Source organism: Odocoileus virginianus, chromosome 29 (genome assembly GCF_023699985.2).
Source record: "Odocoileus virginianus isolate 20LAN1187 ecotype Illinois chromosome 29, Ovbor_1.2, whole genome shotgun sequence".
In the NCBI taxonomy this organism is placed as follows: domain Eukaryota; kingdom Metazoa; phylum Chordata; class Mammalia; order Artiodactyla; family Cervidae; genus Odocoileus; species Odocoileus virginianus.
This window is the reverse complement of record NC_069702.1, coordinates 14531678-14544261: the sequence shown is the minus strand read 5'-3', so window position 1 is coordinate 14544261 and position 12584 is coordinate 14531678. Positions and strand designations below refer to the sequence as shown.

General features: G+C 37.2%; 1 protein-coding gene across 4 annotated transcripts in view; it reads right to left on the bottom strand.

Moving 5' to 3' along the window:
• Nucleotides 1–2449: 2449 nt before the first annotated feature.
• Nucleotides 2450–12584, bottom strand: part of KLHL8 (kelch like family member 8) — a 53569-nt gene continuing 43434 nt past the window's right edge. For all 4 annotated transcript variants that reach the window (XM_070458161.1, XM_020905988.2, XM_070458162.1 and 1 more), the window contains 3 exons: nt 12324–12483; nt 9700–9901; nt 2450–5809 (listed from right to left, as the gene is read on the bottom strand). In XM_070458161.1, the coding sequence (XP_070314262.1) occupies nt 5686–5809; nt 9700–9901; nt 12324–12483 (486 nt within the window). In that variant the 3' untranslated portion in view covers nt 2450–5685. The remainder of the gene's footprint in view (nt 5810–9699; nt 9902–12323; nt 12484–12584) is intronic.

The following is a 12584-nucleotide window of genomic DNA, read 5'->3' as shown; positions in this document are numbered from 1 at the left end:
TGGCCAAAAGCCAAAGCAGAAACTTTTTTTTAAAACAAAGGGAAGTTGCAAAGTCTCAGGCAGAACACAAATATTTTCTGAATCTACATCAATATTTTGAAGGGATTTAGCACACTGCTGTTAAAAGGTACTGGTGTATATAATAAAACCACATACTTCAGACACTCAAGGCAGAGAAGCACAAAGTAATAGACACAGCTATACCAAGGAAACAGTTTATGAATTAAAAACTCTCCATTTAAATTTGAGAAAACACTTTAGACATGATAAATACATGGGACCAAAAAGCTTAAGGTCTACTAAGATACTCAACAGGTAAGTTTCACAGAGGGATCTAGTAGTATATGGGCTTCCCTGGTGGCTCAGGAGTAAGTAAAAGAATCCACCTGCAATGCAGGGGACTCGAGTTCAAGCTCTCGGTTCAATCCCTAGGTCAGCAAGATCCTCTGGAGAAGGGAATGGCAACCCACTGCAGTATTCCTGCCTGGGAAATCCCATGGACAGAGGAGCCTGGTGGGCTACTGTCCATGGGGGTTCCAAGAGTCGGACACAACTTAGCAAGTAAACCACCGTCACTGCTAAAATTTCTGACCACTTAATCCTCATCCTTCCAAAGCATAAACTAGCCAGGGCAAGTAGGATTAAAAAAATTTTTTTAACCTGTGCATAATATCCTAATCAAAATAGGTTTCTCAGGAACCCCACAATTTAAGCAGGTATAAGACCTCTGCAGTGTTAATAACAACTGAGAGGGTATGCATGTGTATGAGCAGCCAGTACGTGAACCACGAGAGAGCCAAAGGCACTCACCGAGAGATCCGGAGGTCCAGCCCCAGAGCAGCACTGGGAGGTGGAAGGTGCTTCGCCTTCTCCGATAGCAACAGGACAAAGGATCTGAGGCAGGTCTGAAAGGGCTGGAGTTTTCTGGGCCTCGTCAACTCTTCAATTACAAAGTACACAATGTAGCTTTCATATTTGTATGAAAACAAGAAAGCGCAAAGAGACGAATGACTCAGGACAGTACTTACCTCTAGCGAGAACGGCTGGCTGGGGATTGGAATTGAGAAGGAACAAAAGGCACAGTCAGGACTACCAGGAATGTTAATAATTAGGGACTGAATGCACAGGTGTTTCATTACTATGCTTAAAAACTTACATGTCACACAAATATTTCCACTTATGTTATCAAATATTAAATAAAGAAGTACAGTCATCAGTGGTTACCAGAGACAGTGTAGGGGATGGGAGAAATAGGTAAAGGGGGTCAAAAGGTATTAATACAAATTTCCAAATATAAAAAAATAAGTCCTGGGCATGTAACGTATGGCATTGTGACTATAGTTAATAGTGTTGTATGGCATATCTGAAAGGAGCTGAGAGAATAGATCTTAAAACTTCTCATTTCAAGGGAAAAAACTATGATGATGGAATTCTTGTGGTGACCATTTCACAATGTATATGTATACTGAATCATTATGTTGTACACATAAAACTTATAACAATATCTCAATATAATAAATGGAAATAAGTGTCCAAAAAATGAGTAGTAGTGACCAGAAACACTTTTATACTGCCAACCAGCAGCTATGAAAAACAAAATCCTTCCTTAAATATGCATACTTTTTGAGAAAGCAGAGACACAGCTAGTTAGGTAGAACAGTAGAATTTTTCAGTCAGAGGAATATTGGTTAACCAGTGACTATTTGTAAATTTTGGACAAGCTACTTCCTGTATCTAGTAGCTCTCAATTGCAGAACTACTGTAAAGATTAAAATGTCATTATAAAGTGAGTGATGCAGGCATTACATTAAACTGTAGTTATTAATAAACAAATTGAAGTTATCAGTACACCCCATGATTACTACCCAAATTTAAGAAACCCCTTATAGTTCAAATAGGCTGAATTTAGCCTCAACCAATAAAATAATGGAAAAATGACTTGTTAAAACAACAAAAACCACCAGAATTTTTGCACTACAATGGAATTCCCAGAGTTCCCTTCAAAGAAACTATCATACTGTTTTCTTACCCATGACACATTTATTTTGCAACCAAGTTATCTTATACTTCTTCATCTCCCGCACCTATTTCTCCATTCCCCATCCACCTCCTCTGGCAACCACGTTTGTTCTTGTATGACTATGATGAGACTAATTCTCTTGGATGACTTACAAATGGATCTTCAGGTTGTTTCCAAGGAAGAGTTTCAGAAAAGTTTTTAGCAATGGCAAGACAGGCAGAAAACAAAATTAAAGATTCACGAGGTTACTAATTGGAAGGACAACATCTTAATGCATAAAGAATCTTATTTCTAAATAGTATAAGTCTACAACTGCTGAAGAGACAACTGCTCAGTCTGTTGCCTTTAAGCTCCTTAAGGGTTAACAAAAATCTTCATATTAAACATAAAGATCCTTTCTTTGGAGAAAAAAATATTTCAGCCAACCTACTAAATCAATTTTGTATTTGAAGGATGGAGAATAAACAATTACATCCTTTTGAAAAGATTCTATCAAAGCAAAAACAAAAGCAAAGTTACATACACTATACAGAAAGGATAACAGACACATAATACTCATATTTCTATTCATAATAGATACACACAATATATTTTGAATCAATAAATAGCACTGATGTGAATCCAACTTTCTGATCTCTGGACTTGGTAGTATATATGAGAGTTTTACTATTTTGATTTGCTGGAATATTACTACACAAATTTACATATGGTTTTAAGAAAATAGTATAGAGAAGTTCTTTTGCTACTTGTCACTCTACATAAAGCAGAAAAAGAGACAGTGACATCCCAATATAATTTCTTTAGGAGTCTGATATAAGAAACCACAGAAAACATTCTTAACTGGTAAGACATGAATTAGATTCTAAATGTATTTTCTATAAGACATGGAGGAAAAAAGGAACAAAACTCTTTTAAGTTTACCATCTTCAAGAGTAGTTTATGCAATTTTATGTCTTATCTAGGCATTTAACAGCATTGTAGAGTTTAAAATGCATTTAGGAGTTAACAGAATAATACTTTTTAGAGTACAAAGGTCATTCAAATGTTTAAAAGATAGTTACACAGAATATAGTGAAATTAAGCAAAAACATTACCAAGTAATTTATTTTTAAAGTGGCAGTACAACACAGGTAAATGCAGCAGCTTTAATGACAGTATGGGAGAATCACTCAAAAGCACCTAGAAATATTTCTTAAATGTGCCAATTTTTACTTTTTCTTGTTTTCCATTTATAATTTAGAATTTTAGCTCTCTTTTACGTCTTTTTGGTAGATGGTATTAACATCCGAAGTTAAAGTGACAGGCCTCACAACTTAGTAGCCATCTTTGAGTATTTCATCCTTCTATTCCCATCAGTATAATCACCTTTCAAACACAGAATTCCTTCGACATGATTCACACTTCATATCTCAAAAAATGTTTTTAATAAAGAGACTGCATACTGAATCCACTTTAATCTTTTCATACTATTGTCAGGTCCTTCAGGGCTGTACTTCTGATGGCCTGTACATAATGTAACAGTTAGCCATGTGTGGTTTACTTCACATTACTTCCCTTAGGAGTAGTTCATATTTTATGGGTAGCTAGAGTACCAACTTAGTAATGTTAGATGACTCCAATATTTATAAAACTAGTAATGGAAATATAACACCTTCATGCTCTCAAATGCTATACTCATGACAAAGGCAGAAATAAAAGAAAAAACATTTTTTAAATAACCTTAGAAAGAATAAAAGATCCACCTCCCAAAATAAATATGACATTAGGCAACCATCCCTAGACAAGTATTATAATACAGGAAGTCCATTAGACCTGGGAAAGAGCTGAAGCCAGGTTTTGAGCCTTACTCTCCACATGCAGCCAGTTGTAGCCAGTCCAGTGAGTGCTACAGAGTTATCTGCTTTGGGGGTTGACTGAAATACGGTTACAGTTGTACAAGAGAACATCAGTTCAGATTCAGCAATGACTTATGGACTTGCCCACAGGCTGACAGCAAAAATTGCCATAATTTAGGAACATTTAGGTTGGCTTCATGAAAGACCTTTTTCTGCTAGCTGAGTTCTCTTTTATATTTTCTTTACCTTATTTTTTTGATTGAATATACACAAAGCACTAGCTTTTGTAATGTGGCTTTTTGCCTTGCTGTACTGACAAGTCTAGGCTGTCATTTAACAAGGCCCATCACAGCTACTAGGCAGTTAACTTCAGGACTGGGTGGATGGAGCAGTGTTCTGCATTGCCCTAGCTTCTTCATGAAAAAGATGACTGACATCAACAAACTATACTAAATTCTAAGGCATAACTAAAGGAGAATTCAAGAACGTCTGGAAGAGAAGTACCAAACTGCACTGCAAATACAAAATAGAATAATTTAATATCCTTCATAAATATTTATAAAAATATATACATATAATGAGTAAGTCACTTTATAATGCTGGTAAAACCATGAAGAGCTGTTAGATCAACAGGTGTATAAACAGCCTGCCTTCAAAGCAATGTACAGAAATATTTTCAATTAAAATTCAGTAAGTACACTGGAGAGAAATGTAACAAGAGAAAAAGTTTTATCTTCCTTTGCTTTTACAATTATCTTTTATTGGTAAAGACGGATATGAACTAATCAACAGTTCAACTAAAGTCTGTAAAGGGCTTTTGTAGAAATGAATTCAATTTCTCATAATAAATAAATCCAAATTCTGTACAGTTAGAAAAACTATGATGGTGGCAAATAGCAAAATAGAAGGATAATAAATCTCAGATTCAGAATGAAATAGTTAAATCAAAGAGTGTTAAACACATTCTCGGAGTTGCATCATTAGGGAGTCGCATAATGGACACCACTCCCATTCAATCAAGGTCTCAAGTGGGCACTAGAATAATGCTGACTCTAAAGCTTTCTCCTCTAATAATCTCATGTGATTCCATTTTTATTACTATGAAACAAAACCCCTTTCACATGAAAAAATAAGTGTAGATTCATTCAGATGGAACTGTTCATTTAGATCTTTTGTTGTCCTAACAATTCAAACTGAAATGAAGCCTATAATCCTATAGGCTTCTGAAAACACAGCCCAGGGACACTCAGAAAGATGAAATATTTTTCCTACTTCTGTAAATATCCAAGGAATTGACAAATCAACACCTAGAAGAAAGCAAGGCATAAATTCATCAGCACCAAGGAGAAATGATCTTCAAATGGAGCAGGTCTGTTAGGAGTCCTGGTATCTCTGAGTTGATGAACAGGTTCTTACCTCCCCAGAGGGAAAATCCAATGCCTAAGGTCAATGCCTTTAGGCAAAAGGTAAAGCTCAGCAAGTGACTTCATTTTGCATTTTCATTCATCCACACTTAAAAAAAAAAAAAGTTAATTTCAAGGTTCTGGCACTCCACTCTGTTAAACGTTTCTTTTTTTTTTTTTGGAGGAGGTTTCAGCTTAGACTGTCTTCTTTCCCTACTTAATTATTTGTTAAAGTGGGAAATATTAACTTTATTACTAGTAATTCTTCAGCTACCATTCCAAAAGTTGCACTCAGTCACATACAACAGTTTACATTTACATGACACTCTAGTAATAGTTAAAACTGCTCAAAGGTGGCCATTACAAAATCCTCCTTGTCTTTCTTGCCTGTCAGATAAGACTAAACTGTTGGTGACTCGAACTCAAGTCACATACAGTCAACCACATTGCTGGATCCGTGACCTACATCTCGGATTTGGCTAGTTAAACAGGCACATACAGCTACACCTGCTCCAGCTCTGCAGTGAGACACAGATCCAACAAGCTCCCACCTGAAAAGACAGAGAAGAAAGGATGTTACCTTAAATCATGACTCGCTTCACTCATAAGACAAAACAAAAACTCCCTATTCAGAGACTGGTTTTGAAAGACAGTAAGCTAACCCCAAACATTTCTTTTAACTACATCCAGCAGCATTTTCCCTTTTATGGATCACATCCTTGTCATGGTGAAAGGGCTTATGTGATTCAATGAAATGATGAGCCATGCCACACACGGCGCCCAAGATGGATGGGTCACAGTGAAGAGTTCTGACAAAACATGGTCCCCTGAGGAGGGAGTGGCAGTCCACTCCAGTATTCCTGCTACAAGGACCCCACGAAGGATGAAAAGCCGAGAAGATGTGACACCCAGAAGTTGAGCCCCCCTGGTCAGAGGTGTCCAGTATGCTGTTGGGGAAGAGTGGAGGGAAGTATTAGGTTGGTGCAAAAGTAACTGTGGCTTCTCATGTGGAACTCTGTGGTTTGATATTGGAATACATTCTTAAATAAATGCTTTATGTTACACATCATTTTAATGTGCATTTCTTGCTTTATGTTTTTTGTTGACTTATTACTTGCTATTTTATATTTATTTTAGATTATAGAAATGATGTTAGACAAAACACAAATTCAAGTGATTTTTTTATTTGAGTTTAAAATGGGTTGTAAAGCAGCACAGACAACTTACAACTTCAACAATGCATTTGGCCCAGGAACTGCTAATGAACATACAGTGAGGGTGGTTCAAGAAATTTTGCAAAGATGATGAGAGCCTTGAAGAGGAAGAGACTAGTGGCCAGCCATCAGAATTTGACAATGACCAACTGAGACCAATGAACCAATTGAGACCAACAGAACAGTATGAAAAGGAAGAAAGATATGACACTGAAAGATGAACCCACCAAGTCAGTAGGTGTCCAATACGCTACTGGAGAAGAACCGAGAAACAGCTCCAGAAGGAATGAAGAGGCTGAGCCAAAGCAGAAATGATGCCCAGCTGTGGATGTGACTGGTGATGGAAGTAAAGTCTGATGCTGTAAAGAACAATACTGCATAGGAACGTGGAAAGTTAGGTCCATGAATGAAGGCAAATTGGAAGTAGTGAAACAGGAGATGGCAAGAGTGAATATCGACATTTTAGGAATCAGTGAACTAAACTGGGCTGGAATGGGCAAATTTAATTCAAATGACCATTGTATCTACTACTGTAGGCAAGAATCCCTTAGAAGAAATGAAGTAGCCCTCATAGTCAACAAAACGGTCCAAAATGCAGTACTTGGATGCAATCTCAAAACAACAGAATGATCTCAGATTGTTTAGAAGGCAAAACATTCAATATCACAGGAATCCAAGTCTATGCCTCAACCACTAATGCCAAAGAAGATGAAGTTGAACAGTTCTATGAAGACCTAAAGATCTTCTAGAACACCCAAAAAAGATGTTCTTTTCATTATATGGTACTGACGTGCAAAAGTAGGAAATCAAGAGATATCTGGAGTAATAGGCAAGTTTGGCCTTGAGTACAAAATGAAGCAGAGCAAAGGCTAACAGCTTTGCCAAGAGAACACACTGGTCATGGCAAACACCCTCTTCCAACAACACAAGAGACGACTCTACACATGGACATTACCAATGATGGTCAATACCAAAATTAGATTGATTATATTCTTTGCAGCCAAAGATGGAGAAACTATACAGTCAGCAAAAACAAGACCAGAGGCTGACTGTGGCTCAGATCATGAACTCCTTATCGCAAAAATCAGACTTAAACTGAAGAAAGTAGGGAAAATCACTAGGCCATTCAGGTATGACCTAATTCAGATCCCTTATGATTACACAGTGGAAGTGATTCAAGGGACTAGACCTAATTAGACAGTGCCTGAAGAACTATGGACAGAGGTTTGTAACAATGTATAGGAGGCAGTGACCAAAACCATTCCCAAGAAAAAGAAATGCAAAAAGGCAAAATGGTTGTCTGAGGAGGCCTTACAAATAGCTGAGGAAAGAGAAGCAAAAGGCAAAGGAGAAAAGGAAAGATATACCCATCTGAATGAAGAGTTCCAAAGAATAGCAAGGAGAGATAAGAAAACTTTCCTTCATGAACAATGCCAAGAAATAGAGGAAAACAACAGAATGAGAAAGACTAGAGATCTCTTCAAGAAAATTAGAGATTCCAAAGGAACATTTCATGCAAAGATGGGGACAACAAAGGACAGAAGCGGTATGGACCTAACAGAAGCAGAAGAGAAATTGTACAAAAAAGAAACTGCACAGAAAAACTGTACAACAAAGGTCTTAATGACTCAGGTAACCATGATGCTGTGATCACTCAGCTAGAGTCAGATGTCCTGGAGTGTGAAGTCAAGTGGGCCTTCGGAAACATTACTATGAACAAAGCTAGTGAAGGAGATGGAATTCCAGTTGAGCTACTTCAAATCCTAAAAGATGATGCTGTGGAAGTGCTGCACTCAATATGCCAGCAAATTTGGAAAACTCAGCAGTGGCCACAGGACTGGAAAAGGTCAATTTTCATTCCAATCCTAAAGAAGGGCAATGCCAAAAATTTTCAAACTACTGCACAATTGTGCTCATTTCACATGCTAGAAAGTAATGCTCAAAATCCTTCAAGCTAGGCTTCAGCAGTATGTAAACTGAGAACTTCCAGATGTACAAGATGGGTTTAGAAAAGGCAGAGGAACCAGAGATCAAATTGTCAACATTTGCTGGATCATGGAGAAAGCAGGGGAATTCCAGAAAAACATCTACTTATGCTTCATTGACTTAAAGTTTTTGACTTTGTGGATCACAACAAACTGGAAAATTCTCAAAAAGATGGGAATACCAGACCTCCTTACCTGTCTCCTGAGAAAGCTGTATGCAGGTCAAGAAGCAACAATTAGAAACGGACATGAAACAACTGACTGGTTCAAAATTGGGAAAGGAGTACAACAAGGCTGTATACTGACCCTGCTTATTCAACCTCTATGCAGAGTACCTCGTGCGAAATGCTCGGCTGGATGAAGCACAAGCTGGAGCCAAGATTTCGGGGAGACATATCAACAGCCTCAGATATGCAGATGATACCACTATAATGGCAGAAAGTGAAGAGGAACTAAAGAGCCTCTTGATGAGGTTTTATGAAAGCTCACAGTGAAAAAGCTGGCTTGAAACTCAACATTCAAAAACTAAAATCATGTTATTACTTCATGGCAAACAGAAGAGGAAAAAGTAGAAGTGGTGACAGATTTTCTCGGGCTCCAAAATCACTGCAGACAGTGACTGCAGCCATGAAATTAAAAGACACTTGCTCCTTGGAAGGAAAACTATGACAAACCTGGGGAGCATATTAAAAAGAGACATCACTTTGTCAACAAAGGTCTGTCTAGCCAAAGCTATGGTTTTTCCAGTAGTCACGTATGGATCTAAGAGTCGGGCCATAAAAAGGCTGAGCACTGAAGAATTGATGCTTTTGAACTGTGGTGTTGGAGAAGACTCTTGAGAGTCCCTTGGACTGCAAGGAGATCTAACCAGTCCATCCTAAATGAAATCAGTCCTGAGTATTCAATGGAAGGACTGATGTTGAAGCTTCAATACTTTGGCCACTTGATGCAAAGAGCTGACTCACTGGAAAAGACCCTGATGCTGGGAAAGACTGAAGGCAAGAGGAGAAGGGGGCGGCAGAGGATGAGATGATTAGATAGCATCACCAACTCAATGGACATGAGTCTGAGCAAACTCTGGGAGATAGTGAAGGACAGGGGAGACTGGTATGCTGTAGTTCATGGCGTCGTAGGGTCGGACATAACTCAGCAACTCAACAAACAAAAAGCAACACTTTAGTGTTCTGAAATAATCTGTTACTGGAAGATCCCATTAAAGCATAAAGCAAACATAAAAGTTACCTATTCAGCACTGGATCAAATGCTTCCACTGTATTTAGATATGCATTTCCATTATGGCCACCAACTGCAAAGATTTTGCCCATCACTGTTGCAATCCCTACTCCACCCCTGGGAGTGGTAAGGGCTGCTACGTAATCCCATTTGTTGCTTCGAGGGTCATACCGTTCAACAGAACTCAGAGGAGAATTATCATCAAAACCACCTATGTAAAGGAAAAATTTTAAAACAGTATTATGCTTCATAGAAATTAACCATTAAATCTCAATTCAAAAGCTTTTGAAAGCCAATCTTTTCAAAACATTTTAGAAAACCCAAACATCTATCACTACTACCAACTCCTATTACACATTTTCTACAATTCAAGATAATTTAAGTATTACTTTCCTCAGTGTTAGGATTAAAAATCTTAAAGTGAGAAAAACTGGAGTCCCTATATTTAAGCAGATGATTTAGGAAGAAAAAGACCCACAGACATTTAATATCATTTTTCCTTAGCATCCTAGAGGCAAGCAAAAAATACTGAGATTCCTTCTGTGCATATATTACTTCTGTGTATATATTAGATTTTTAAACAGTAAGGCTTGAGATGAGAATAAATCATACTAAATTACTTGACTTGTTTAGATAAGTCAAAATTTTCCAACTGTTTCCCTTAGTACTATAATTGCAATCATAACTGCAGAGATGGTGGACTATGATTGAATTCTTACCAATTTTTGCCTTAACTATATTCATGCTACATTTCTCAATGCTGACAGTCCTCTCTATAGATTATCTTAACAATGTTACTTATCATGTTCCTGAGTGTTAAACATAGAGACTACTATTTTAACAATGCTCTTTCCTTTGAAAAATAAACGTGTCTCTTTTTAGGCTCCATCTCCGTCTATGTGAGTAACAGGTCTGGGTGACTAAGCCTATTTTCCTGGGACAGGAAGTGTTGATATTATGATCAGTCCTTTTAGAAACAAGGTCAGGTTAAAAAATAAATCAACAAAGTCAGCTTCTGTAATGGGTTTAATTTCATTAAATCAACAGATAAAACTCACTGAACAAATGTAGTCATGCCATCCCCACCACAACTATGATATAAAACATTTTTCCACTACAAAAAAGGCTTTAGCTTTAATTATTGCTGATGTTAATGGAGGAGATTAAGTTTATAATACAAGGTAGTTCTATTTTTTGATGGCATTCTTTTTCTTTGGCTCCCTATACTCTTCCTAGGTAAGGCATATAAATCTTGAACAAAAAGCTCAAAGCTAAAAAAAAAAAAAAAAAAAGCTCAGAGCAAAGGAACAGAAAAGTCAGGATGCAATTAGCTTACTGGACATACAGTTTACCTTCAAAGTTTTCTTATTCAAATCAATTGTACATGTTTTAAGTAGGACTTGGATGAACAAGAGGGGTTTTTTTTTTTTTAAAGGTTCAACCTGAGTCAGTCTTATTTTTATCATGTCTGTTTTACCTACAAGGGCTCAGAAAATTTAACAAGTAACAGAAACAATGATGGTAGGGAGCTGTGAGAGGAGCATTGGTGTACTGTAAACAGCTCTGGGTTCTCACAGACCCTTCTTCAAATTCCAGCTTTGTCAGCTTACTTAGGCATGTGACTATGAGTAAATATTCACTCTCTCAGTTTCTGACCACCTCAAAGAGGTGCTGTGATGATCAGACAAGACTAAAAGGGTAAATTATGTTATTTTCCCTCTTTAATACATGTAAGCACTGAGATATCCAATATGACTTGTATTACTTGCAGATGTTTTAAGTGCTAACAATATCCTACTCTCTTATCAAGCACTCTGAATTTTGTAACACCAGTTCATATTAACATGAGAGAGTATGAGGCTAGTGACCATCTCTCCAAACACATCTCCTCCTATAAAGGAAGGGATTACTAATCACAATATAGCTACCCATTTACTGGTAAGGTAGTAGACACAGCTGAGATGTTTAACATAATCTCAGATTCTTAATTCTTAAAAATAGACATTATTATTTCCATCTCATAGTCCTTTAAAAGCCCTGCCACTGGAAATGTGTTGAGTGGACCAGAAATAATACTATCACTTATGAGCTGTTACAGAATCTGGGACCCTTCCCTTGCAATTTAACAATATCTTATTATTATTCATATGCATGTTAAAGTCCTAACAAGTACTACCTGCCCTATGGTTCCCTCCAACTCTACTATATAGTAAAAAGTCAAAAAGCAATACAGAGATGCTAACCACCATCATGAATACGAAATACCTACTGATTTGCTTAAAGCAGTCAACACAATTCCCTTGAAGATGAGAAAAACATGTCTTAGATTTACTGCAGCAAAGCACATTCAACCTGTGTCCTTACATTTAAAAAAATATTCATATTTCAATGTAATCTCCCACTTTAGACATACTTGCCACTCCTAAGTAAAAACAATGAGGCAGAGTTTTAAACATGAAAGATGAAGATGTAAACAGAGAAGCAAGCCCATGAACCTGAAGAACGCAAGAGCAGATCTTAGGACTGATTCCACTTGAGCCTAAATGGAAAGTAAGTTATGTTACTGTGTTGTTTTGTGACACTATCATTGTATGTCCTGTAAAAAATTAAACTAGAGAAAACCATTCACTCACCAACAACGTATAAGCAACCATGGAGCTCACTAACTCCATTGCCTGCTCTTCGCTGACCCATCTCTTTAACTTCTATCCACTTATCGAGATGTGGATCATACCTCTCCACACTAGACAGAGAAGCTACTCCATCATTGCCACCTACTGCATAAACATGGTTCTAAACAAAGACAAAAAATATAAAAACATTAGATTTTGAAATGATTTATATGCTGTCCTAAAGGTAGACCAAAATGTGCAAGAGAGCAGTATTTCGTGAAA